Below are 23,160 nucleotides of genomic sequence, written 5' to 3' on the forward strand. Positions count from 1 at the left end.
AATCGGTTTATATGAGGCGAGGTTGTGCTGAGGGCGGCGCAAATGAAAAAATGAAATATTTCGGGGTTATGACTTCGGCTGACGAGAATGTTGCAGATAGTACGTCCTCCACTAAGGTCAAGACGAAGCTTTTCAAACATTGCAGACGCACCGACTTTGCTCCTCTTATGCCTTTCACGTAACTGATAGTAAAGCAACAAGGACGAACTATGAAACACATTATTTATATTCTTCAAGAGACGTAAACATTGTGAAATATAATTTAAACGGATTTTAAAAAAATAAAAAAAACAATTGGCGGCACGGTGGGTCAGCTGGTAAAGCGTTGGCCTCACAGTTCTGAGGACCCGGGTTCGATCCTAGCCCCGCCTGTATGGAGTTTGCATGTTCTCCTCGTGCCTGCGTGGGTTTTCTCCGGGCACTCCGGTTTCCACCCACATCCCAAAAACATTCAAAATTGCCCCTAGGTGTGATTGTGTGTGCGACTGTTTGTCTCCATGTGCCCTGCGATTGGCTGGCAACCAGTTCACGGTGTCCCCCGCCTCCTGCCCGTTGACAGCTGGGATAGGCTCCAGCACTCCCCGCGACCCTCATGAGGATAAGCGGCAGAGAAAATGGATGGATGGAAAAAAAATGTGTTAAATGTGAGTAAGTTACACTGAAATCTTATCGTACTCCAGCAAACCCTTTAGTAAACACACTAAAATAGTCCATCCATCCATTTTCTTTGCCGGTTATCCTCACAAGGGTCATGGGAATACTGGAGCCTATCCCACCTGTCAACGGGCAGGAGGCGGGGTACACCCTGAACCGGTTGCCAGCCAAACGCAGGGCACATCGAGACAAACAGTTGCACTGACAATCACACCAAGGGGCAATTTAGAGTGTCCAATTAATCCATTTTCCTAGCCGCTTATCCTCACGTGGGTCGCGGGAATGCTGGAGCCTATCCCAACTGTCAACAGCCAGGAGACGGTGTACGCCCTGAACTGGTTGCTGGCCAATCGCAGGGCACATAGAGACAACCACACTCACAATCACACCAAGGGGCAATTTAGAGTGTCCCAATTAATGTTGCATCTTTTTGGGATGTGGGAGGAAACCGGAGTTGCCCGGAGAAAACCCACACAGGCACGGGGAGAACATGCAAAGTCCACACGGGCTGGGGCGGAATTGAACGCTGGATCTCAGAACTGTGAGGCCGACACCTGCCTTGCCGCCCGCTGAAATAGTTCTGTCCATAATATTTTTGATAAAACAAACAAACAAAAAGGTATATTCATCGCGTACATCTCCAATTCAGTTGTTCCACCAAACTGCACCAAGCCTCCCGCGTAAATTGATCATTTCCTTTTCAGAGTTTGGAAGGCGTGCGTAGCCGAGCTAAACGATAAGCGTGATCGTCAAAGCGGCTCCAGCTGGGTGATAAGATGAAAATGAGCACGTAGAACGTTGCAAAATGAGTGTTGGTGCTGCTGCGGTTCCACCTGTCATTACCTGGAGTTCCCGCACACATTAAAATATATGTTAGCTTAAAGACTGTTGTTATAACATTGTTATTACATCTTTTTCCCCCCCTTTTTTCCTGAGCTGCGTCTGAATATAATCTGAACAGCTATACCGCTATACAGATGTTCCCGTTACAGGGTCATGTTTACGACCGTCCGGTGCCGCACGGCGCTCGGTGCGCCCCACGAAACAACGGAAACAGAAAAGAAGGCGGAGGTCAATCTACCGAAAGTCGAAGGGGCAACGACGGCTGCGCTTGTGACGTCACGTTTGCCGCGTTTGTAGGACGGCGGTCGTCGTGCTTTTGGGCCTGCTCTCGCCTCGGGCGGCGCGTCGGGATCCGGCGGGCTGGGAAACAATGACATCGGGGGGGTGGTGGGGGGAGGGAGGGGAGGGGGAGGACGGGGGAGGAGGGGAAGAAAAAAAAAAAAAAAGCTCCAACCCAGAAGGCTCACAAGGTGCAAATGGAAACTGCTTTGCAAATCGCCAACCCGTAATATTCTGCTCACTCCCTGCGGAGATAAAAATTCATACCGCAAAGAAGTGGAGCTCGTCATCCGATTGGTGGATTTTGTTCCAACTCCTCAGTAAAAATCTTGTATACAGGGTGTACTGCACAAATAACAATAACAAGAACAGTTTATGGATCTGATTTGGACTCAGACGAGTTCTAAATGCCTTTTTTTTTCCATGCCGCGTGTGTGTATGTGCAGCGATTCGGCAGGTCGACCGCAGCTCGGTCATCTGGCTCTGCGGTCTGATTAAGCGCAGATGTCGAAACACACGCTGCAGCAAGATTCCTTCGGAGGCGCAGCAACTTCGTGACCCGGCACCAAAATCCGCCCCCCCTGCCTCAGATTGCTCAACATCATTCGGTGGGTGGGGGGTTAGTGGATATTCGACGGAAGCGCTGCTGGGGGCACGCTTCACTCTGAAGGCTGGACCAAGTCTCACCAATGTCAAAGAACAAAAAAAAAAAAAAAAAAAAAAGTGTATGCACGCGATGTCCATCCGTTATCCAAGCCGCTTATCCTCACAAGTGTCACAGTAGAGCCGGGGCTCACGCCAGCTAGCTTCAGACGAAAGGCGGACTGGGTACCGCATGGGCGGCACGGTGGATCAACTGGTAAAGCGTTGGCCTCACAGTTCCAAGGACCCGGGTTCGATCCCCCACCTGCGTGGATGTTCTCCCCGTGCCTGCGTGGGTTTTCTGCGGGCACTCCGGTTTCCTCCCATATCCCAAAAACATGCAACATTAATTGGACACTCTAAATTGCCCTAAGGTGTGCTTGTGAGTGCGAGTGCTTGTCTCCATGTGCCCTGCGATTGGCTGGCGACCGCTTGAGGGTGTACCCCGCCTCCTGCCCGTTGACAGCTGGGATAGGCTCCGGCACTCCCCGCGACCCTCGTGAGGATAAGCGCCAAAGAAAATGGCTGGATGGATGGATAGCGCATAGACATCGAGCAGTGTGTTGATTGATTGAAGCCAGTTGGCCGCCATTTTGGTACTCCCAAAAAGTGCGGAGGACAGGATTTACAGGTTGGATTATGGCGGAGTTTTTTTCCGCAAAATTTGCCATGTGGAATTAAAATTGGTCGTTGGAGCTTGACATTTTTTTCACTTCTGGTAACATGAAGGATTTTTAATTCGACTTGGTAAACCAAAGGAAAGACATATAACACTGTAACTACCAAGAAACCTTGCATATTACCAAGGGCCCAATTTCCCTGACATGTTAACTTTTCCCAAAATATGCTGTAAAGCACTATAATCATAACATAGTAAAAAACTAACAATTTTTTGTCATAAAACATTCAATTTTAAGTCAGTCATTTGAGATATGTTTTTGGAAATAAGTACTTCCAATGGGAAAATAGATGCTAAACGCATTGTTCATGTGTCGTCTCCGCGACATCCGATTTCAGACAGAAAATTAAAACTTTTTTCCTTGCATTTGAAAAATTTAATTTGCAGACTTCTGTATTATAAAATTCATTAAAAAAAAACGAAAATGTGTTTTCTTGCTTATCCACTGATGAAGTTTGGGAAAATATTTACATTCCTTTTTTGCAAAAAACAAACAAACAAAAAAAAAAACATCGGCCTATAAAGGTGAAGCAGAGGGTGAACAGTGAAGAACAAAAAAAGTCCACAAAATTTTGTTCAAGTGAATTAAGATCATCAGAAAATATAAAAGCCTTTACAAACAAACTTTAACACTGTCAAAGTAAATCTTTCTAACTTACCTGTGGAATGTTTTCTCACAGCCACAAAACTGGAGAAACTCGCTGCACAGGTCGGCATGGTTGTATCAAGATGGCGGATGGCGACTTCAGGTTTGCTGGCCAATGAGCCATCCAGTCATTTTTTTTTTTTTTTTTTTTTTTAGATCAGTGATCGACACCATCACTGAGCGGGGGTCGATCCCGCGCTGCCTGCACCAAAGTCAGGCGTGTGTAGCACTACGCCATCAGTGACTCCAGGCTACATGAAAGCCTGAAAAAAAAAAAAAAAAAAAAGCGCACGCTAATATAGTGACAATCACATAATTAAGTACACTTGAGACGAAGTCAAAGATCTAAATTTTTTTTTTTTTTAATTTTTAAAGTTACATTTTGATCACAAAGCTCACTTTTGACTGAGACTGTCACACAACAAAAGAGTACAGTATATTCAATTTAAGAGAGCTCGTGCACCTACGTCATCAAATCACATCACTTATTATATGCATTATAAATACTTCTCGTGCATTTGAGACCATCGATCTTTTCAGCTGGTATTCCATAGAATGACCTCTTTGAATTTCTGTCTCGTCTGTTGTAACAACCAACAGCACAACTAGTCTTGGGAATTGTGAATATTCTGTCTGGGTCAATTTCCCCCACACTGTCGAGTAGCTCTTTTTGACCGGCAATATGGCGCCGTGAAAATAAGTGACGTCACGTGCACGAGCTCTATACTAGATTCAGTCACGAACAAAAGTTTTAACTCACGTTTGCTTTCACTCACTTTGCTGCTGTGTTTTACTTTGGAAGACACGATCAAAACAAGTTTGTGGGGGAAATGATCGCATTTCTATCAATAGAAAGAGAACAAAAATAAACAGATCGAGACCCAAATTGAATCACAAAGAGAGAAAATTGATTTAACGACCAAATTTGAGTCGGCCTTTAAAATTTGCAAATGTTAGCAATGAAGATGAAATAAATCAGTACATGTCAGTACATAACTTTAAAAAAAATAAAAACTAAATTTTAGTGCTGCGTGGGACATTTTAGTTGCGGTTGTATCAAACAGTGCCATCTAGCGGATAAACCGAGGAACGCGGAGAACGTTGAATCGATTATCTCGATTCAATTTTTCGACTGACGTCAGCCAGTACGAAGTCTCCAAGTGCAGATTGCATATAATTTGGAGTACAAACGCGGAACATAAGAAAGAATGTATTTGAAGTATTATTCAAGTATCGGGATATATTTTTGCTCCAGTTTCTTCCCAACTTGCTCACTTTCTCTGTAACCAGTGGAACACAAACAGGCCCTGCACATTTCAGATTGCAAAAATTCAAGACTTCCCCCAAGACCCTAATCTACTGACAAAAACAAATCAATCAATCTCCGACACTTGAATAAACATGTATTATTCCGGTGCTATAGATTCCGTTTCCAGAAGATTATAGCAATAATGCGGCGCCTGCAAATCAACCAAACGAAGCCGACGAGACAATTTAAGCTTTTTCCTGCATGTGACTCAAGAAGTTGGACGTGTCAAACATTTCACACAAAGTCAAAATTTGGCTTAGTAGGGTCTCTTTGCAAAACCTACGAAGAAACCTGCAAATAAAAGAAATGAATAACCCCTTCTTTGAACCTGTAACCCCGTTTTGAACCCCAAACCTTTTTTCCAAAACCTCTTCTAAAACCCCAACATCCTTTTTTTCAAACCTGACTTTATACTTTGAAACCCGAACTACAATTTAACCTGTTTTTAAAAGCTATTTTGAAATGTGACCCCCGTTAATTCCACTTCTATGTGCCAGTCGATGGGACTGGCATCCTCTGTTGCCTTGACGACGGCATCCCATTGCCACAGGGTTTCCTTCCAACATCACCGGTGAAGTCTTGACTTTGTATTTCTGCCTCTGCATTCAAACCGTCCATTTTGTTCCTCTCCTGCTCTTAGTCTGTGTGTTACACCTGCAAATAAGTATTTGAACACCTGTCTATCAGCTAGAATTCAGACCCTCAAAGTCCTGTTAGTCCGCCTTTAAAAGTCCACCTCCACTCCATGCATAATCCTGAGTCGAACGCATCTGTGTGAGGTCGTTAGCGGCATAAAGACACCTGTCCACCCCATACAATCAGTAAGACTCAAACTTGTGACATGGCCAAGACCAAAGAGCTGTCCAAAGACACCAGAGACAAAATTGTACAACTCCACACGGCTGGAAAGGGATACGGAGAAATTGTCAAGCAGCTCATGAAAAATCATGAAAAAAATGGAAAAACCATTTTTCCAAGGACTGTTGATAATACGCTAAGATATTATGATATGATGATAGATATAATGGTTTGAAATCACGCATGGCACAGAATGTTCCCCTGCTTAAACCAGCACATGTCAAGGCCAGTCTTAAGTTTGCCAATGACCATTTGGATGATACAGAGGAGTCATGGGAGAAGGTTTTGTGGTCAGATGAGACCAAAATTGAACTTTTTGGTCATAATTCCACTAACTGTGTTTGGAGGAAGACGAATGATGAGTTCCATCCCAAGAACACCATCCCTACTGTGAAGCATGGGGGTGGTAGCATCATGCTTTGGGGCTGCTTTTCTGTACATGGGACAGGACGACTGCACTGTATAAAGGAGAGGATGAGCGCGGCCATGCATTGTGAGATTTTGGGGAACAACCTCTTTCCCTCGGTCAGAATATTGAAGATGTGTCGTGGCTGGGTCTTTCAACATGACAATGACCCGAAGCACACAGCGAGGAAAACTGAGGAGTGGCTCCGTAAGAAGCATATCAAGGTTGTGGCGTGGCTTAGCCAGTCTCCAGACATAAACCCAATAGAAAATCTTTGGAGGGAGTTGAAACTCTGTGTTTCTCAGCTACAGCTCAGAAAAACCTGTCTGATCTAGAGAAGATCTGTGTGGAGGAGTGGGCCAAAATCCCTCCTGTAGTGTGTGCAAACCTGGTGAAAAACTACGAGAAATGTTTTACCTCTGGAATTGCAAACAAAGGCAACTGTACCAAATATTAACATTGGCTTTCTCAGGTGTTTGGTTATTTGCAGCTGTATCACACAAATAAATCATTAACAAATCATACATTGTGATTTCTGGATTTTTCTTTTTGGAATGTCTCTCTCACAGCGGACATTCACCTACGATGAATATTTCAGACCCCTCCATGATTTCTAAGTGGGACAACTTGCAATATAGCAGGGTGTTCAAATACTTATTTTCTTCACGGCACATGTCATTTTCTCCACAAAACATTCATCCACATTGAAATGAGAGAGCAACCGGATGAAATATTTTCAAAAAGTACACAGGACGCCACCCGAGCTCCGTTTTCAACAGCATTTATTTCACTTTCTCCAGACAATACATTTAATGTACAACAGCACAAACTATTCTGAAATAACTCTCAGTATAAAATAGGGCGGTCTACAATCAAGGTACAGTCAGAAAAGGCTCCGAGGGACATGACAAAGACAGCAAAAAACAAACAAACAAAAAAAAAAAACCCTTCAAAGTGTCGTCGGGACATTGCGTTTGGCGAGCCGCAAGGACAGCGAGCAGAACTTCAGACGGCAGCTCTCGGAGCGTCTGACGTCCTGCCAAAACCCGTTTGTTTCTCTTCTCTCTCTTGGTAGGAGACTTGCAACTGAGGAGAATTCTAAAGCAAAAACATGTCGCGAGGACAACTGCTGATGGATACTAACGTTTGGCGGTAATTAGAAGACACGTTTGTCCGGCCCAATATTTGATATACAGAACACCGTGAAGATAGCGTAGCGTAGACTTGAAATCATGCTGGTTGAGCTCTAAAGACTGGATTGTTTGCTCGAAGTTTTCCAGGGGCTAAAATCACAGCAAATGATACGTACGCCACCGTCACCGAAAGCCACAAGAAAACCAGCTCGTTCCAACATGGCCGACAGAAACCGATTCAAAGCTGAGTCGTACGAAGCGCTTTTAATTTGCGGAGGCGGCTGGGCCGACGTGGGGAAGGTAGCGCACGCTTAATGCAGACCCGCTTCGCTAATACCGTAATTTCCGGCCTATAAACCACGACTTTTTTTCCCACATGCTTTCAACCCTGCAGTTTATGCGGTGATGCGGCTAATTTGTGCATTTTTTTCTAACGTCCGCAGGGGGGGGGGGGGGGGGGAATCAAACGAAAAAGGTAAGCGTGAGACTGATGGAATCAATGTGTCGAAGTGGTGACTTTTTACCGGTCCGGCCCTGTTAGCGCTGCGCTAGCGAGTTACTGCCGTGTCTCAGTGATTTTTACCAGTCTTTTTTTCAACTGGCCCTGTTAGCGCAGCGGTGCTAGCATTAGCTCGGCGGCGCTAGCGTTAGCATTAGCATATCAGTGCTAGCGTTAATCTCTCCTTGTACCGTTTTTCTTTGGAAATATGCCGCGTTTCAATGTGGGAACTTGCGGCTTTTACACGGCTGTATGCACCAAATGGTATTTCCTTTACAAATTAACTGGGTGAGGTTTATAACCAGGTGCGCGCTGTAGGCCGGGAATTACGGTAGGTGGCCATAAGAACGTCGTGCTTGAGCTGTTTAATATTCTGCGCGCGATATAACCAGTCCAGTTGGTGAAAGAGAAGGTCAAAAGTACAAGCAAACATAGAAAGATGTACTGAGAGCCCAACGCCTATCAGGAAAGAGAGAAAGGAGAGATTTGTCGTAAGTCTTGAGGTAAGCAATGTGTTTGCGTATAATGCCCTACAGACAATCATACATCTTACAATCATTAATTCTCTATGTACAAACTTCCTGATTTACAAACACTGTACTGCTCCTCAGCTTCAAAAAAGAAGGAAACCAAGCGCGAGGGATCAGTGTGGTGCAATATTTGAAGCGAGGAGGTGGCGGGGGGTTGCGAGGGGACCTGACCGACACCGTGGCTCCCGAAGGTGGCTCTTTTGCATACGTCACACACACAGTTTTATCTACAACAGTGCAAAATTGCTGGCCAGTCAGTCGCACGACGCCTCCGCGTCTCGTTTGTGAGCAGATGGCCAACGGCGGCGCTTTAGGGGGCACGATGACGCGACGAGGTCAGCGGCTCGCGCCCGCTTGGGGTCGGCTGGCTGGCTACTGCCTTCTGAGAAATCGGGAAGGGGTGCGGGTGGGCCGGGGGGAGTAGAGCACATGACCTTCCCCGATTCTGCGACGAAGGCACCGTTTTCGCCCGTTACCTTCTCGAGCTCATTTACACGTCAGGCCCGTCACCGCCCGCGAAGCGCCTACCGAGGGGCAACGAAATATGAATGTGCTATCGTAGTAAAAGGTCCGCGCACTCATCGACATTACAGACCAACGTCCACATGACATCAACGAGCTTCACGAAAGGAGGCGGCGGCTATAGGATGCTACAGTACTAGTGCTACCTGAACATGCTACAGATTGAGACTACAAAAACGGGAGACAGTTTTGCACGAGCACAAAGCGCGAACCAGCGTTTTCCAAAAAGCCTTGACCAATTCCGGGCCAACCATATTTTGTTTTTATTTTATTTTTTCTAATTGGATTTTTTTGGTCACATTCCTTTGTAGTACCGTCTTCAAATGACAAAAGTACCATGTTTGCAGCTGGGCAGACCGAGTACGTGGTGCAGCTGGCTAATTGTGGGCAGAGGAAAGCACCCAATCCGTAGTCAGTTCCTGTCAAACGAGACGCAGCCGCACTTTGGATCTCAGTGACAACGTCTGGATTAAGCTTAAAGGGTATTCCAGTGCTTGGCATGAACAATGTAGCCAATAAATTATGTCATACGTACCGTACCTTGAATATGTTAAATCCTCCGTCATTTAATTGTGTTTTGACAAGATGTTTATCGACAAGTTACGAATTTTCAGGGGCGCTGCCATTTTCGCAAGTCACGTGACTTATAAGCGCGGATGTGACGTGTAACGTGTCGATTACATTGTGCCCAGCGTTGATTTCTCTGATTTATCCTGATCTGATGAAGAAATAGCAGTATCGGTTGATCGGGAAGACGGAGGAATACTTCCACACACATTTGAACCTGTGGCTGGAAATAATGTTGAATATTCGGATGGTTCTTCAGACGGAATGACGCCGGAGTCTGACCACTCGGAGGCCTACGCGCGGGACGTAAGTGCGTAAACAAAGGCCCTGGAGCTCCGGGCCGGCAGCAACGGATGGTTTTTTGGAAGGGTATGACGCCGAGTCTGACGAGAGAGCCGAGCTTGAGCGCTCGGCCAGAGCGGAGGCCGCGAGCCGAAACTCGGCTAACGGCCTCCGCCGCCGAAACTCTCCTCGCGGCCCGCTGCCGGAGCCCGCTCGTCAGACTCTGCGTTATCCACATCCAAAGAACTATCCACGGCTGCAGGCCCAGAGCTCCGGGGGCCTTTGTTTACGCACTTACGTCCCGCTCGTAGGCCTCCGAGTGGTCAGACTCCAGCGTCATTCCGCCTGAAGAACCATCCCAATTTTCAACATTAATTACAACCACAGGTTCAAATCTGTAAGGAAGTATTCCTTCGTCTTTCTGATCAACCGATACTTCTATTTCTTCATCAGATGATAAATCTAAGAAATCAGCACTGGGCATGTAATCGAGCCAGTACGCGTTACATACGCCCACGTACATCATGTGACTCGCGAAAATGGCAGCGTCCCTGAAATTTCGTAATTGTCGACAAAAATCTTCTCAAAACACTATTAAATGAGAGAGGATTGAACATCACATCGTCAAACTAGAGTACATATTCCATAACCTATTGGATACATTGTTAATCCAAACCACCGGAATTCCCCTTTAACATCCTAATCGTAAAGAAGAACTAAAGCAGACGCCGTGACAGCGAGAAAAAAACAAAAAACCTGTCACCAGTTTTACGTGAAATGTCTTCACTAGGACGCGTTTCCGCTCTCGCGGACAAAAGTCACACAAAGACGTCCACTTGCGCAAACACACGAGCCCTGAAGTTCGGAACGATGTCTCATCGTCACACTTTTGATTATCATCGAGCGCGAGCTGCAATTGCATACTGTACCGTACGCACGAGATGCACCTCGTCGACGTCAGCTCAATCATTTTCCCACGCGCTCGCTCACACGTACAAATTGTAACTATAAAAAAAACACACTTACCGACGGAATGTCCACAAAGCTTATATTAGACCTTCAGCTTAAGTTTAACGACGAAAGGCTGAGAATGTATCTTCTGTGAAATCTTTCTTAAGGTTATCTTCAAAAAAAAAAAGCAGGTAAAATATACATTTTCTTCTTGGTCAATCATATTTATTTCTATAGCGCAAACGAATGGAGATTTGACTCCCCTTCTTTTTCTACATTTTTGAGTTTGATCTTCAACCTCCCGACCGAGCATGCGAAGGGATCGATAGCTGAAGGCAAGCGACCACGAAGCCCGCTCGAAGCTTTCTGGACCTGATCCACGTGACCCGATCCGAGCGTCACGCCGCCGCTTATGACCCCGCATTGATAAATCCTCCGCGCTACACTGGGGGGAGTCGATCCGAAAGGGAGCCCTCGTGTCACCTCTGATGCCAAAAGAAGCTGGCTGAGGGGGACAAACTCCGCAAGGGTGGAGTTGTGACCACAATATATATATATATATATATATATATTTTTTTTTTATAATTTGAGTACTAAATTTGAAGAAAAGTGCAAATGTTCACTTTCTCGTTTTGGGACATCCTGTAAAAGCGCCATTTGAGTGTTCTGTGTTCAAATAAATAATTCAAACAATATAGCTCTGATCAACCACATAAAAACGACAAATCTTAGCAAAGTGCAGCACCCCAACATCAGAGGATGGTTGGGGGTGGTGGGTTGGGGGGGGGGGGAACATATTGGACAGATTCAGATTGCAGTGTGTTCTTCATCTAGCTCTGTGTAAGCTTAGATGATTCTGGCGTCACCCTCCATGTCAGATGGCAGCTCGCACACCCCCGTGAAGTGCAGCTCCTTCGCCTTGCCCCCCGCCCTGGCCGCCCGCTCGTCCTGGCCGGGCGAGGGCTGCTGCGCCGGCGGCTCTGGCGACGTCCCTCGGGGGACGCCGCCCCCCCGTCTCTCTTTCAGGAAGACCTCCAGTCGGCGAAGCATCTGCTTTGGGTTCTTTTTGGCGAAGAGTTCCACTTCTAAAGGGTGAGGAAACACGCAGTGAGTGTATCTGGAGTCCGAGGCCGTGTCTTGCTACAAGGCTGCTGGTTTTTTTTTTTTTTTGTCAAGATGTCAATTTTACGTCAAGTCAATTAATAATGCCTCGGTGTGCATGTCATGCCAATAGCTGGCAATGTACCATAATTTCCGGCCTATAACTGCGACTTTTTTTCCACACGCTTTCAACCCTGTGGCTTATGCGGTGATGCGGCTAATTTGTGCATTTTTTCCCAACGGCCGCAAAGGGGCACTCCAGTAGAAAAGGTAAGACTGAGACCGGCGGAATATATGTGCCGAGGAAGTGAATTTTACCGGTATGTTTTTTTTTTTTTTTAACAGGCGCTCAGTTGTTAAGAGCGTTGGTTTAATAAACTTAGGGTCGTGAGTTCGAATCCCACTGGGGCCTCCACTCCCCGAGAAGGGTTGCGCCAGGAAGGGCATCCGGCGTAAAAACTGTGCCAAACAAATATTCACTGTGGCGATCCCTAACCGGACAAGACAAAATAAACTTACTTTTCTGTTAGCGCTGCACAAGTGTTAGCGCTGTGCTAAAGTGTTGCTGCTGTGTTACTGCCGTGTCTGTGATTTAAGTGGTTTTTTTTTTTATAAATCGGCCCCGTTAGTGCTGCGCTAGCATTAGCGCTTTGCTAACGTGTTGCTGCTGTATTACTGCCGTGTCTCAGTGATTTTAACTGGTATGTTTTTTTTTAACCGCCCTTATTCGTGCTACCGTGTTGTTGCTAGGTTAGGGTAAGCTAAGCTATTAAAACTTTTAAAACTCTTTCTGCATACTGTCTTTGTAAATCTCTCGTGTTTCAATGTGGGCACTTGTGGCTTTTACACAGGTGCGGCTTATGTATGGAGCAAATGGTATTTCCTTTACAAATGTACTGGGTGAGGTTTATAATCAGGTGCGCTCAGTAGGCCGGGAATTACGGTAATACAAAATTAAACATTGCGGGATGTCAGTAAGCACCAGCGATCAACAGCCACTTTGCTTGAAAATTCAAATCCAGCTCGATGTCGCTATCAAGATCCTTTCTGCATCAGAATCATGTTAGCCTGCACGTTGCAGTTTATTTATATAAAGGGTATAATGCTTCATTCATACAATGAATAGGAAGTCAAATAAAAAAAAAAAAAATCTGACTTAAAAGGGGTGAAATGGGAGGGAAAAAAAGGGCCTTCGATGTTGACTTGTCAAAAATTTCCTGCTGCCTAGATGAGTTTTTGCTCAGCAACTTGTGAAGCAAGGTGACATTTTTGCCTTACCAAACTTCAAAGCCCAAAAAACAAGAATGTCAAAAAGAAATATAGATGATCTCGTCTGAATATGATCAAGAATCTTTATTGTGTGTGAAATCTGGAGCCGTTTATTTGAACACAACGCAATTATTCCGCTATTTCCCTTTATCTTTACCTTTAATCACAAAGCCAGAGTCAGCAATGGTTTTCTGCTGGCTCTTCCACACTTGGTACAGGTGCAGATACGTGGCCACGTAAAATTCATTCAGCACGCCCACCACTTGCTGCCGGCGATTGCACTCCCTAGTGAGGCAGAGAAGGAGGCGTTTGCGTGACTCACGCGCTGTGCGAGGATGGGATGGAAATAGAGAAGACAAAAAAAAAAAAAAAAAAAGATATGCTGTATATCAAATCAAAAAACTGACTTGGACAAGGCCTCCTCTCTGAGCACCTGCAGAGCGATGCGGGTCATGTTGATTGACATCACACTGAAAGGAAAGTTCTGGGAAATAACAACACAACATTACAATGCATACTACTGTGGAAAAACTTAAATTAGATCCAACAGCTGTGTTAAAAAAAAAAAATAAAAAAATAAAAACCAACTAGAAATAAATCGTCTTTCTTAAATGACTACAAGTACCCAGTCACAAATGTTCCAATTACAAATCAAACAATTTAATCCAATTTAGAGTAGAAAATTGAATATTCGTTTTTTTTATCGTTCCTTAAACTCCTTGTGGCGAACATGTCAGACATTTGACAAAATAAAAAGTAATATACTGTCATTTTTAACCCATTTCAACTGTGGTTGGTGCAAATGCACCAAACAGAATTGTGACCTGTGTTTAACTAGAGACGAAAAATCCATTATGGACCATAAACGCACAGAATAATACTTGCTCAGTTTTGATTGCGCCTGTCAGAAATGTAAAATAAAAGTTGATGGTGGTTAAAGTGGTTGTAGTTGGTTTATTGTTACACTGTTAAAGGCGCTTGTAATATTTTGGTAATAGTAATTTCCGGCCTATAAACCACAACTTTTTTCACACGCTTTCAACTCTGCGGTTTTTGCGGTGATGCGGCTAATTTGTGTATTTTTTCCAACAGCCGCAACGAAGCATTCGAGCGGAAAAGGTAAGAGTGAGACCGATAGATTATATGTGCCGAGGAGGTGACTTTTACCGGTCCGGCCCTGTTAGCGCTGCACGAGCGTGTTACTGCCGTGTTTCAGTGATTTTTACCGGCACGTTTTCGCTTTTAATTGGCCCTGTTAGTGCAGCGCTAGCACAGTGGCGCTAGTGTTAAACTCTCTGTGTACCGGCTTTGTAAATATCTCGTGTTTCAACGTGGGCACTTGTGACTTTTACACAGCTGCGGGGTATGTATGTACCAAATGTACTGGGTGAGGCTTATAACCAGGTGTGCTCTGTAGGCCGGGAATCACGGTACATGAATACCACCCTAACATACAGTTGCTCGAAAAGAAAGTGTACGCATTGGGAGTGTTGTATTTTCCGGATTATAAGGCGCACCTTCAAGGACTGGCCCATTTTAAAACTTTTTTTCCATATATAAGGCGCATAGAATAGACGCTACAGTAGAGGCTGGGGTTACGTTCTGCATCCATTAGATGGACTGCGCTAAAGGCTCAATAGTGACCCATACATAAGACGCACCGGATTATAAGGCGCACTGTCAGCTTTTGAGAAAATTAAAAGCTCTTGGGCGCGCCTGATAGTGCGGAAAATACGGTACCTTGCAACGAGCAAATGATACCTGTGTAGGGTGTTGGGATAACTTGTAGATGTCTCGAGCCAACGGCAGGGTCTCTGGATCCATCACAAAGTACAAAGTGTGCATGAGTCCCAGGAAACCAGTCCCACGCAGGTCAGTGGCTGGGTCCGTACCTAAAATGCAACATGCAATTGACCATAAATTAGAGGAGAGCCGCTTCATGTACTTGTCGCTGGATGAAATGCAGTGTTGGGAGTATTTTTACCCTGAAAGCCAATGTTTTCCCAGTGTGTCCCATAGCGAGGACAGTCCAGTCTGCAGCCAATCAGCCTTTTATAAATGGTCTGGAGGACACGCATGTGGACACTCTGGCTGTTGTCCACGTGGCCTACAGAAAATACATTCAAATTGAAATCATAACCCAGCATTTAGGCAACCCCACAGATGATTGCTCAAACAGGCGCGGCGACGACTCGCTGACATTGCGCCATAGCGAAGACGAGATCCCGCTCCTCCGTGAGTTCCCTGTGCAGTCGGGGCGGCCCAAAAAGGAAATGTGTGACGGCGGCCAGACCTGTCCTGCGAATCGTTGGCTGGATGTTCTTCTGAAAATGATCGTGAGGATAAAACATAACCCAGATCACAAAGGTTACAATTGAAGCCAGACATTTACGTACACGGTGGAAAAACACGTTGAATTTTTTTGTTGCACTATTTAAAGTAAAATCAGACTTATGCTCTTCTGTTTCAGGTCAGGATCACAAAAAACTTCTTAATTTTGTCAAAAGCCACAAAAATTTGAGAACTTTAGATTAGATTAGATTGCTATATCTTCAAAAGGTCTTTAGCTTTTGTTCTGGGGTTGATTCGCACACTTTGAACCAAAACACGTTCATCTCTGGGACATAGAGCCCATCTCCTCCCTGAGCGGTGATGGCTGGACTTTCCTATGATGTCTATACTTGTGTCTAATTGTTTGAACAGATGAACGTGGCACTGTCAAGCATCTGGAAATTGCACCCAAGGATGAGCTATACTTGTGGACCACAACGATTCTCTTTGATTTTCTGGTCGATTTGTTTTGATTTTCCACAAGGATTTCTAACAAGGAAAGAGTGTTTCAGGTGAGGCCCTAAATACATCCCTAGGTGTGCCGTCAATTAACTCACATGTTGTCAGTTAACCATTCAGGAGGTTCCAAACCCACAACCTGATCATCTGTGTTCTTTAAAGACATTGTATTTTTTCTGTATATAAACTTCTGACTTCAAAGAAAATAATATAATTTTCTACCAAATTTTCTCACATTACTGAGGCATTTCACAAAATTAAATAACATTGGTGATCCTGACTGACCAGAAACAAGTTTAGGTTTAGTGTGAGACAAAAAAAATGAAACGTGCGTGTATGCAAACTTCAGCCTTCAATTGTATATTCTCTTCCAAATTGATGTACTGCATCTCAATACATGAATTTTGTACTCGCTGTCTTTTTAAAGCTATATTCTTTACATCTCTCGCAAACCTAACCTCCATCTGTCTATTTGCGATTTTCAATAAACATCCATCACGATATCAATAGTCACAAAGGGAGTATAGCAAGCACTCCTGTTGTTCTGACATAAAAAATAGCATAGAAATCCTCAATTCTGTCCTCATTCTCTTCATCTTTTCAACATACTTAAACAATGAGATGGAGACAGAACAAATTCCGAATTCCTTACCAGCAGGTCCCCGAGATCTGTAGTCTGAAAGTACTGAAGGGCTTCATTGAAAGAAATGAGCGGTGTTGGGATTGAGTCTTCGGTCAGAGCTGGGAGATTTAAATAAAACAAAAAAGACAAGACAAGAACATATAATTTGGCTCAACACACTTCTGACAACATTGAGCCACGTTGCGGTCATGCAAACTGGTGAAATTGCTTGACAACTCTAACCTGGTTGAATGCTCTCCAAAGCTTCCCATTCCTCTCTGGCCTTTTCCAACTCCACATGATCTTCTGTGGAGACACACACAAACACAAAGGCCAGGTAAGAAAATACAGTTACTCACTAGATGGTCTAGTTCACGTTGATGCTTCCTATCTGGTGGACTTGCACCATTCACATAAGCTAAGCACCAAGCTGATAAGCCGTATCCCAGAGGGATGCTCCAGCTGCACAGGCAACTCGGTGTCTAGGATACGTTACCAAATTCCAGAGGGGAAAAGGATGCGAGACCAAATGTGAGTTTGTGTTACCTTCAGGTTTTGTCTGGTCCCCTTCTGCTGCTGCAAGAGCCTGCAGGAGGCCATTCTGCTTCAGGGTTGAAATCTAGACACAAGTTTAACACCGCCACTTTTCAAATGAAGATCACTTCAACTTCTCATTTACTGAAGCAGAACAAAATCTTTGGTTTAAAGATTCGCACTAATTGAATAAAACTACTTCCTAGAAAATATGTACGGTAATTTCCGACCTACAAGCTGCGACTTTTTTCCTCACACTTTCAACACTGCGGTTTATGCGGTGATGCGGCGCTAGCGTCAGCGCACCAGGTTATAAGCGCCCCGCTAGCGTTCAACCTTCTGTGTACCGAAGCTCATAACCAGGTGGGCTCTGTAATTACGGTATATACACAAAAGATGTGTTCCTAAAACATTGAAATATTTTCTGCATCCCCTGAACTTCAAATCATACAATTTGGAGTTCAACCCGAATTTCCCAGGAAACAGTTACACAAAAACTTGGAAGTTTCAAATGCAGTCGAGCATGCAGCGTCAAAGTCGCAATATCGCGGTTCACCGTTCGGACCTCTGCTACGTACCAGATTTGGAATTGGTTTTTAAAATACATTTGCAAGTTTAAATTTGGAGTTGTGTCCAAGTAGTACCAACAGCAGATGGGCTGAGATTTACTAGAAAAGAGGCGGCCTAATTAACAGCAAGAGGTGGCGGAGAAAGGCCCCATTTAATATTGTGCGAGTCTCAAGTAGTTAAAGGGAGATTCGGATGGTTTGGATTAATAATGTATCCAATAGGTAATGTCATATGTACTGTACCTTGACAATGTGACGTCAATCCTCTCCCATTTAATGGTGCTTCGAGAAGATTTTTATCGACAATTACGAATTTTCAGGGGGGGGGGTTGCCATTTTCGCGAGTCACATGACCTACGTGCGCGAATGTGACGTAATAGGCGTGGCAATAAAGACTCGGTTATGATGGGAAACAATTGTGGCCAGCGCTGATTGCTCGGATTTATTCTCATCTGGAGAAGAAATAGGATTATTGGTTGATCGGGAAGACGGAGGAATATGTCCATACACATTGGCACCTGTGGCTGTAAATAATGTAGAATTTTCTGATGGTTCTTCGGACGGGAATGACATGGAGTCTGACGAGTGGAGCTAGCTCGCGGGCCGAAAAATCAGCACTGGCCACAATTGTTTCCCAACGTAAGCGAGCCTTTGTTGCCACGCCTTTTACATCATATCCGTGCACGTAGGTCATGTGACTCGCCAAAATGGCAGCCCCCATGAAAATTCATAATTGCCGATAAAAACCTTCTTAAACGAGAGAGGATTAACATCACATATTCACGGTACAGTACATATGACATGACCTATTGGACACATTGTTAATCCACATCACCAGAATTTTCCCTTTAATAGTTGTTATTCCAACAGACTCTCCACCTGAGAGTATTATGTCGTTTGTAAAAGTCTTCCAAATCAGTGTGTGTTAAAGTCATAGTTGCCAGTTTACAATTATAAACAGTAACAGCTCTGAAAATTTCTGCAGGTCTGTAGTTTCGGTCATATATGTTAGCATTAAGCTAGTAGCATTTTGTTGGATAAATCTATACGGCTATAGTCTTTTTTTTTTTTTTAAGATAAAATGCTAAATTGATTTATGTGTCAGTTTTAGAGAAGTAAAACTTAAGCGTGACAAAAAGCTTGAAAGCAAGCATGCTTTGCCTCTTATTTGTGGAGAACTGTGTGAGTAAGTCTTCAATTCTCACAAATCAGTCCTTCTTACATTGCTAGTACAAAATGATGATAAAAACAAACTCCTTAGCAGAGATAATTACCGGCAGGGAGGTGAGAAGGGTGCAACCGTTGGTGGTGTGGTCTTTGACACTATGACTGATGATCAACCCATTCATAACCTGGAAAGAAAATGTTTTAGCAATTTTTGAGGGAGCAGGAATTTTTGAATCAAATTGTGCGAATACAAGAGCAAGGAATTATCGTAATTTCCGGCCTACAAATTAACTTTTTTCACACGCTTTCAACCCGGCGGCTTATGCGGTGATGTGTCTAATTTGTGCATTTTTTTTTAACAGCCGCAAGGGGGCACTTCAGCGGAAAAGGTAATTTAGACCGGTGGAATATATGTGCCGATGAAGTGACTTTTACCGGCCTGGCTGTTAGCGTTGTGCTCGCGTGTTACTGCCGTGTCTCAGCGATTTTTACCAGTATGTTTTTTTATTTTAAACTGGCCCTGTAGCGTTAAACTCTCTGTGTACCGTCTTTCTTTGTAAAGATCTCGTGTTTCAATGTCAGTTTCAATGTGGGCAATGTGGGCTTTTCCACCCCCGCGGCGTATGCATGTACCAAATGGTATTTCCTTTACAAACGTACTGGGTGAGGCTTATAACCAGGTGCGCTCCGTAGGCCGGGAATTACGGTTATTAACAGTACTCACAGGCTTTTGGTTGGAGTGTCCATTGGTGGTCTCCTCTGATGATTTACATTCAGGAGACAAACCATTTTGGCCCTGAGAGGAGACCGTCACATGTAGCAGATGATTATCAGATGAAAACAACCCCCAAAAAAAGTTATGTTGAACTTAATGCGATGAAAAAAGTGATTCATCTGATCAAAAAGTAACGGCCACAAGAAAAAGAAGGAACCTCGCGGAGCGGAACCAAGCTGAGGATGAAAGAAGTGCTTTGTCAGCTGCCGCCATGGTAACACGGCAAGCGAACCGGAGCACAGATTACAGTGAAAGCAGTGACCTTGGGTCTTAAATTAAACATGTGGGTGAAGGGCTAAAAACAAATGAGCTCTTAATTGTTTCACAGACGAGTGCGGGAAGAGAAGAACGTCTCCATGAGAAAGCGCTAAGACAGACACAACAGCCTCAGACTTTGTTTTAATAGTCCAAATAAAATGATGAGATAACGTGCAAGGCCAACTGTATTACCTCAAGGTGGAAAGTGACATCAATGTCTTCTTCCATTGCATATGAGTGTGTCGGCTGCCAAGGGTCTTCCCGATTGTGGCCTCTAAAGGCTTCTAAAATCCTGGAATGAGATGGGCTGACAAGCCGCTACAAGGACTACCATGGTTCCTTGGGCGCACGTGTGTGGCGACCGCAAGTTTTTATGCTTCAGACAGTTGGAAACGTCCACGGTCACAAATTTGACTTCAGCAAGCTGGTAACAGACATCCAGGTAGCGCACATCTCGGGTTCCCCCTCGGAACGGCGATGAGTGTTGGTTTTAGTGGCAGCCTCCTCCTAAATTCTCCTAACCTTGAGTGCGCACACGGAGAGGAATGTGCAGATATCAGTCTAGCGCCCAGAGGAAATGGCACATTTCCCGGAGCCCTCCCTCCTTGCTCCCCTCCGCTGATCTTCCTGGCCTGTTGCTTTGCTTCTCATCGCCATCAGAGGTGCCCAGAAGCTGGATAATGACATCGCTTTGTAGGCTTGAGCTCTCCTCATAGAAGACACTTCATTACGTTGGCTCTCAAGACAAATCCGATAAGCACTCCAAGATAGCAGCGCGCTTTAATTGACTGGGTTATCTTTAGCTTCAACTGAAACAATAAAAAGGGCAGGTGTCCAGATGCAGATCATGGATGGTCTTCTTCCGGCCAGCAATTTTTTTCTCATATGCATTAAAATCTGCAATTAAAAAAAAAAAATAATAATAATCAATCACAAAGCTGTTTTTGAGACACAAAGCTTCCGAAACATAAAGCCTACAAAGGGGAACAAAGGTTAAAAAAAAAAAAAAAAACATAAAACCTGACCATTGTGCACTCAGGAAAAGTCTAAAAAAAAAAAAAATCTAATTAATCAGATCCGTACAAATTTTTGTAGCAGAGCTAAATGTTTACTGAGGACTTGGTGTCACGCAAAAAAAAATATCACTTCACCGCTACTGCAGTCATCACTTCAATGGTGCTAATTGACAAAAATAATTTTCCAACGGGTCCCGATAAAGTGTCAGGTGCTTCTTCTCCTTTGGGCACGGGTGCCAAAGTGCTCACCAATTGGAAAAAAGAAAAATCCTGCAGATAATTACTTCATGCAGCCTAAAAAAATCTGGGTAACAAACAAGATAGATATTAATGAGGTGTTTTGATCAAGTCAATGCATTTGAGTGTTTATTATTGTTTTTTTGTTTATTTTTTGTTACTAACAGTGTGTTGACTACTACAACTACAGTAAAAAAAAAATTCTTGCTGTCTTCTGAAATTGTTGAGCATATTGGAGAAGGCCACATTTTTATACATGTCTTGTGTTGGGTCTTATTAGAGCATGGGTGCGAAAAGTTTGGCCCACAGGCCGATAAGCAGGCCATTGCGTTTTTTAAAAAAAATGAAATTATCAATATTTTTTTGCATAAATGTTTTTCCCTTAAAATTAGCTAGTTCTAATTTGTTAATGAAGTAAGGTAATCATCAAATCAAATAATGCTACTGCAATACAACATATTTGGAAACAATTTATGTACAATAGTTAAACGGTTTACTCACATTTAAATCAACAAAACAATAACAAAAAAACGTTCTCATCTACGAATGTCTCACCTCATCTATCCATTTTAAAAATAAAAAAATCTGGTGCCTTGAATAGCATATTTTTTAGTCACTAATGTGTCCAGTGAGCGTTTAAAAGTATGTACTGTGCCTAAATGGCATTAATGACGTATCATAGGAAAACGCAAGACAACGAAAAAAAAAACCCCAAAATATACATGCAAAAGGATATATTTAAATGTACTTAAACTTCATGTACGTTGAATTTCCAGTACAACTGAACACAATACTGCCAACACAACTGCTGAAGTAAAGCTGATTAATGGAGAATAATATAGCAAAGGCTCACTCGGAAACAGTGTTTGACAGTAAAATATTTAAACGATTAAAAAAAAAAAAATTCCTTACAAAAAAAAAAAAAACCTGACAATTGTAAGGTCGACCCAGTCCAGTAGCTGTCAGCTTGCTAGCTGGCTGGCTGGCTGGCTAGCAACCAGCCAGCTAGCAACCCCGCAGGCACAAAAGACGCAGGCACGGCGGCGGCTCCATCTCGACCACGGAACCGCAACCATCGCAATGCTTGGCAAAAGGAGCGCTCCGAGTCGGCGTTGCACGGCAGCCAAAAAGCATGCCACGAAAACGGCGTGCAGTGGAGCTCCCGGAGGCGCACAAGTAAAGCACAAGCACAGCCAGCTGTCAGGCTAACTAACGGGCTACACGTAGCTCTGCTCCAACTGTCATCGGGATGGAGTCTGCCGAGTCCAAATCGGAAATGCACGTAAATCGCATTTTGTCATGGGGCCACTTGAAACAGCAATACAAACTCACGGCATGCACCGCCAACTGGGCGTATTATGTGGAAAGAAGAATTGCAAAGTACCTCAGTTTCTGCTTGTTTCTTGCTCCAATCTCAGTTTCCCTTCCCCCGTGCAGCGGCCACGCTAGTGCAATGCATGACGGGAATTGTCGTTTCCTGTCGCCAGCCGGATCCATTACGTCATTATTCTCTGGCTCAGAGGGACTGATGGCGTTTCTTAGCGTACACTCTTCACAACATACATCATTGTTATATGATAGTCATTTCCCGTCCCTGTGGCTATTTGCCAAAATGAGGCAAAAATGAATGCTATCGTGTATCTATTCTACATACCTGTCAAATTTTCGGAGCGCCAACCTGTATAAACTACCCCAAAAATCCTTATAGAGAGCAAAAAAATCCTTATAAAATACTGAAGCAAATTATATGTAAAAAATAACGGAATGATTTTTATTGTCGATCTCCATAATGATAATATCTGAAGTTAATGTCTAATTATCAAAGTCTATTTAGTGGCATTACTGTGTTCAGAATTGTATTCATGTGCAACTTTCTTTACCAACTCTAAATGCTGACCCTTTGGCTTGGAAATTTTCAGAATCCGTATGATTTGTGATGTACGGCCGTTTCCGTATACGATTCACCACAAAATCCGTATGAACTATGGCTAAACCATACGAATTGACAGGTATGATTCTATC

General features: G+C 43.9%; 1 protein-coding gene across 2 annotated transcripts; it reads right to left on the reverse strand.

Moving 5' to 3' along the window:
• Positions 1-10,230: 10,230 nt before the first annotated feature.
• Positions 10,231-22,659, reverse strand: elmod3 (ELMO/CED-12 domain containing 3). Of its 2 annotated transcripts, none has more exons than XM_061818312.1 (13): positions 22,523-22,659; positions 20,078-20,782; positions 19,577-19,648; positions 18,960-19,037; positions 17,129-17,201; positions 16,826-16,885; positions 16,613-16,701; positions 15,371-15,494; positions 15,155-15,277; positions 14,932-15,062; positions 13,578-13,654; positions 13,328-13,455; positions 10,231-11,885 (listed from the first exon to the last, which is right to left on the reverse strand). In XM_061818312.1, the coding sequence occupies exons 2-13, from the start codon at positions 20,111-20,113 to the stop codon at positions 11,647-11,649; spliced, it is 1,230 nt and encodes a 409-aa protein (XP_061674296.1). In that variant the 5' UTR covers positions 20,114-20,782; positions 22,523-22,659; the 3' UTR covers positions 10,231-11,646. The 2 variants fall into 2 exon arrangements, with proteins under 2 accessions (XP_061674296.1, XP_061674295.1); XM_061818311.1 differs by having other exon boundaries at positions 10,232-11,885; positions 16,826-16,888.
• Between the last annotated feature and the right edge of the window lie 501 nt (positions 22,660-23,160).

This window comes from Syngnathoides biaculeatus, chromosome 4 (genome assembly GCF_019802595.1).
Source record: "Syngnathoides biaculeatus isolate LvHL_M chromosome 4, ASM1980259v1, whole genome shotgun sequence".
Lineage (NCBI taxonomy): Eukaryota > Metazoa > Chordata > Actinopteri > Syngnathiformes > Syngnathidae > Syngnathoides > Syngnathoides biaculeatus.

What these genes read in the sequence shown, in the direction of transcription:
- elmod3 (XM_061818311.1), bottom strand. Translation starts at nt 20,113, where the DNA reads ATGGAAGAAGACATTGATGTCACTTTCCACCTTGAG. An exon ending in GACACTCCAACCAAAAGCCT is followed by an intron (nt 19,038 to 19,576) that starts GTGAGTACTGTT and finishes TTTTCTTTCCAG; the next exon opens with GTTATGAATGGGTTGATCAT. An exon ending in CTCTGGCTTTGTGATTAAAG is followed by an intron (nt 11,886 to 13,327) that starts GTAAAGATAAAG and finishes CTCACCCTTTAG; the next exon opens with AAGTGGAACTCTTCGCCAAA.